This window comes from Nicotiana tomentosiformis, chromosome 3, assembly GCF_000390325.3.
Source record: "Nicotiana tomentosiformis chromosome 3, ASM39032v3, whole genome shotgun sequence".
Classification (NCBI taxonomy): Eukaryota; Viridiplantae; Streptophyta; class Magnoliopsida; order Solanales; family Solanaceae; genus Nicotiana; species Nicotiana tomentosiformis.
In genome coordinates, this window is record NC_090814.1 from 91,262,823 (window position 1) to 91,267,210 (window position 4,388).

Consider the following 4,388-nt stretch of genomic DNA (forward strand, 5'->3'; position numbering starts at 1 on the left):
TCTATTCTCTGACAGATGGTGAGGACACGTACTACCAGATCGGATGGTCAGCCACCAGTTAGGGCCGCGAGAGGCCGGGGCCGTGGTAGAGGCTAGGGCTGAGGTAGAGGTCGAGGTGTAGCTCCTACAACAGTTTGAGCGGCACCTGTAGCACCACCAGTTGCACCAGCTGCACCTATTGTGATTCCAGGCCTTCAGGAGGCTTTGGCCCAGATATTGATAGTTTGCACTGGTCTTGCCCAGGTGGTTTCGGTTCAGGCCGCACTTGCCACTTCTCAGGCTGGGGGAGGTATTCATACTTATGTTACCCATACTCTAGATCAGATAGTGTAGGGACTTCAGGCACCGGGGGCATTACCAGCCCAGACGACCGCAACTGCTCATGCCCCCTGTAGTCCCCGTTATGGAAGATGATGAGCAGAGGAGACTTGAGAGATTTGGGAGGCTTCGACCTCCATCATTTAACGGTACTGAGTTAGAGGATGCTCAGGGTTTCTGGATAAGTGCCAGTGGATGGTGGGAGGTGGGGTCTCGTTCACTACTTTTCAGTTTTCTAGGGCTACCTTCAAATGATGGGAGGCTTATGAGAGGCGCAGGCCGGTCGGTGCAGCACCACTTACATGGTAGGAGTTCTCCGTTCTCTTTTTGGAGAAGTTTTTGCCGCAGTCTCGCAGAGAGGAGCTGCGCAGACAATTTGAGCAGTTACGTCAGGATGGCATGTCTGTGATACAGTACGAGATGAGATTTTCTGAGTTGGCTCGTCACGCAGTTTGGTTGGTTCTCTTTGATAGGGATAGGATTAGGAGGTTCATTGATGGCCTCACATATCAGCTGCGGTTACTTATGACTAGGGAGAGGGTGTCTGGTGCTACTTTTGACGAGGTGGTTGACATTGCTCGGCAATTAGAGGTGGTCCGTAGCTAGGAGCGTGGTAAGATGGGTCATCCAATTCACCGTGGTTCATCATCCAGTCATGGTTCATACAATTCTTATCAGGGCCAGTCATCTCTTAGTGCAATTCCAGCCCAGAGTACGTCCCGTGCTCCTTCAGTCCAGGGATCATCTGTACTAAATTCTTCTGGTAGTTATTCTGGTTCTCAAGGCCCGCCTCAAAATTCGCCACCATTTTTTGAGAGGGATTGCTATGAGTGTGGAGAGCTGGGTCATGTGAGGAAATATTGTCCTTGCCTTATGCGAGGTCCAGTTGAGCAGATAAGTCATGTTATGACTTTTGTACCAATTGCTCCACCACCCACCCAGCCAGCTCGGGGTGGGGCTCAGTCAGCTAGTGGTCGCCCAAGAGGGAGAGGCTGATCAGGTGGCGGCCAGGCCCGATTCTATGCTTTTCCTGCCAGGCCAGATGCTGCTGCATCAGATGCAGTGATCACAGGTATGGTCTTCGTGTGCCACAAGGAGGCTTCTATATTATTTTACCCTGGTTCCACTTATTCATATATATCATCGTACTTTACTCATTATCTGGATATTCCCCATGAGTCCTTAGTTTCACATGTTCATATATCTACGCTGGTGGGCGATACTATTATTGTGGACCGTATGTATCAGCCGTGTGTTGTAACTATTAGGGGACTGGAGACTAGAGCTGATGTTTTATTGCTCAGTATTGTTGATTTCGATGTAATTTTGTGTATGGATTGGTTGTCTCCATGTTATACTATTCTGGATTGTCACGCAAACACCGTGACATTAGCAATGTCAGGGTTGTCGAATGTCGAATTGAGAGGTTCTTTAGACTATGTTCCCAGCAGGGTAATTTCTTATTTGAAGGCCCAACGTATGGTTGGAAAGGAATGTTTGTCATATTTGGCCTTTGTGAGAGATGTTGACACAGATACTCCTTCAATTGATTCAGTACCGGTAGTGCAAGACTTTCCGGATGTATTTCCTGCAGACCTGTCGGGTATGCCACCCGACAGGGATATGGATTTCGGTATTGACTTGGTGTCGGACACTCATCCCATTTCTATTCCTCCGTATAGTATGGCACCTGCTGAGATGAAAGAATTGAAAGAGCAACTTCAGGAACTCCTTGATAAGGGGTTTATTAGTCCTAGTGTGTCACCTTGGGGTGCGCCGGTTCTGTTTGTGAAAAAGAAAGATGGTACTATGTGGATGTTGTCACGACCCAAAATCTCATCCGTCGTGATGGCGCCTATCTCAATACTAGGCAAGCTAACAATCTCAATAAACCACCATATCTTTTAAGTTTGAAAATATAATATTTAAATTCAGCAGAAGAAATCTCACAAATACAGATATAAACACTCCCAATACCCGGTGTCACTGAGTACAGAGCATCCAAATGAATACAAAGTCTGACTGATTAAAACACTGTATGAAAGTATAGAATAGTACAATATCTGAAAGAAAGAGAGTCAAGGTCAACATACTCCATACAACTACCTTGATAATCTCCAACTAATAGCACACTGAGATTTAACAGCCGCCGTGTTCGAAAGCACATGGATCTGCACACGAGGTGTAGAGTGTAGTATGAGTACAGCCAACTCAATAAGTAACAAGACTAACCTTTTGGCTGAAAGTAGTGACGAGCTCCGCGTGTATAGTCCAGTATAGAAATAATAGTACAGAAAGGTAGGCATGCTTTCAAGTTCAACAGTTAAACCCAATACAAGTAAGATAGATCAATACAACATGATATGAGGAATATGACATCTCAGTGAAAAACCTCGTCTACTCATGATTAATTCGGTTAGTCAGTACTGTTTATGGCCAATCCAGCCTAGGGATATTCCATCCCGTATATATATACATATCGACTGACAGTCAGTCACTCAGTACAGCATAAGGCCAATCCAGCCCTGGGAAATTCATCCCCAAATGTAAATGATAAGGACAAGATCCATGTCCAGGGAAATTCATCACAATATAAATAAGTAAGGCAATTCTATGCCCTTGGAAGTCCATCCTGAATATATAGTCATATACGCTCACTGGGGGGGGGGTTATTTACAGACTCGGAAGGGGTTCCTGCAGCCCAAGCGTGATATAAAGCCGTTATGGCCTACTACAGGCTGACAGTACCGATCAGTATAATAATAAAGCCTATAAGGCCTGCTGCAGGCGGGAAACCCCAATCCATATGATAATATAGCATATAAGGCATGTTGTAGGCGAGCATCCCCGTTCCATATAATAATAATAATATATATAAAGCCAATATGGCCTGCTGCAGGCGAGCAACCCTGATCCTGTAAATATCCTCACAATGGATGAACATGACTGAGTATGAAATATACATTTTAAAATAATTAAATTCAACAACAACACGACCCTATGGGTCCCTAAAAATCAGCACGTAGCCCAATCATGATCTTTAATATGAGTCTCAACTCAATTTTTCCTAACACGTGGAAAATGTTTAGATAATAACATGATTCTTTAATTTTTACAAACTTCACAGAATTTATTCAAGTCACAATTTCAATGGTTCACGCCCACACACTCGTCAACTATCATATGCGTCACCTCCAAACAGTTTATATAACACCAAATTCGGGGATTCATACCCTCAGAACCAAGTTTAGAAGTGTTACTTACCTCAAGCCGTGCCTTTACTCCGCTATGCCTTTGCCTCACGAATCGGTCTCCAAACGCCTCTAATCTAGTCATAATTAATTTGATTTAGTCAATAAAAATTATTGGAATTAATTCCATATGAAAATGCTAATTTTCCAACAAAATCCGAAATTTAACTCAAAAATGCCCTTGGGGCCCACGTCTCGGAACTCGATAAAAGTTACAAAATCTAAAAGTCCATTTAGCCACGAGTCTAATCATACCAATTTTACCAAATTCAGACATCAACTCGACCCTCAAATCTTCAAATCTTATTTTCAAATCCCTAGGTCCAAATCCCCAATTTACTTCTCAAAAGCATGTAATCTAGTCAGATTATTCGATGATAACTCAATATTAAGGAGTAGAAATGATCACAAGGGACTTACCTCAAGTTTTCCCGTGAATTATCTCTCAAAAATCGCCTCAACCCTTTTTGGAAATGTCCAAAATGACAAATTCTCGGACCCTTCTGTTTTTGTTCTGACCAGGGATTCTCGCACCTGCGACCAGCTTAGCCGCACCTGTGATCTCGCGGGTGCGAGATTTTCCTTCGCTCCTACGGTTGGCATCGCACCTGCGGACAAATGTCCGCTTCTGCGGACTCGCTTAGCGAAAATTAGTCTGCATCTGCGGACTTTGGCTACCTCCCTTCACTCCGCATCTGCGGTGTTTGGCTCGCACCTGCGGGCTCACAGATGCGGAGGTAGTCACACACCTGTGATGCAGCCCAGGCCAGCCAATTTTTTCATTTCTGTGCAAATCAAACCGCACCTGCGACCATTTCA

General features: G+C 44.5%; 1 protein-coding gene across 1 annotated transcript; it reads left to right on the forward strand.

Annotated features, from left to right (window-relative positions):
- Positions 1-403: 403 nt before the first annotated feature.
- LOC138908160 (uncharacterized) lies at positions 404-1,314 on the forward strand. The gene is made up of 3 exons (XM_070198807.1): positions 404-523; positions 733-909; positions 997-1,314. Exons 1-3 carry the CDS (start codon positions 404-406, stop codon positions 1,312-1,314), a joined length of 615 nt encoding a protein of 204 aa, XP_070054908.1.
- Positions 1,315-4,388: the final 3,074 nt, after the last annotated feature.

Coding starts and splice junctions, on each gene's coding strand:
- LOC138908160 (XM_070198807.1), top strand. CDS start 404: ATGGAAGATGATGAGCAGAGGAGACTTGAGAGATTTGGGAGGCTTCGA. Junction 524..732: donor GTGCCAGTGGATGGTGGGAG/GTGGGGTCTCGT, acceptor TCTGTGATACAG/TACGAGATGAGATTTTCTGA. Junction 910..996: donor ACATTGCTCGGCAATTAGAG/GTGGTCCGTAGC, acceptor AATTCTTATCAG/GGCCAGTCATCTCTTAGTGC.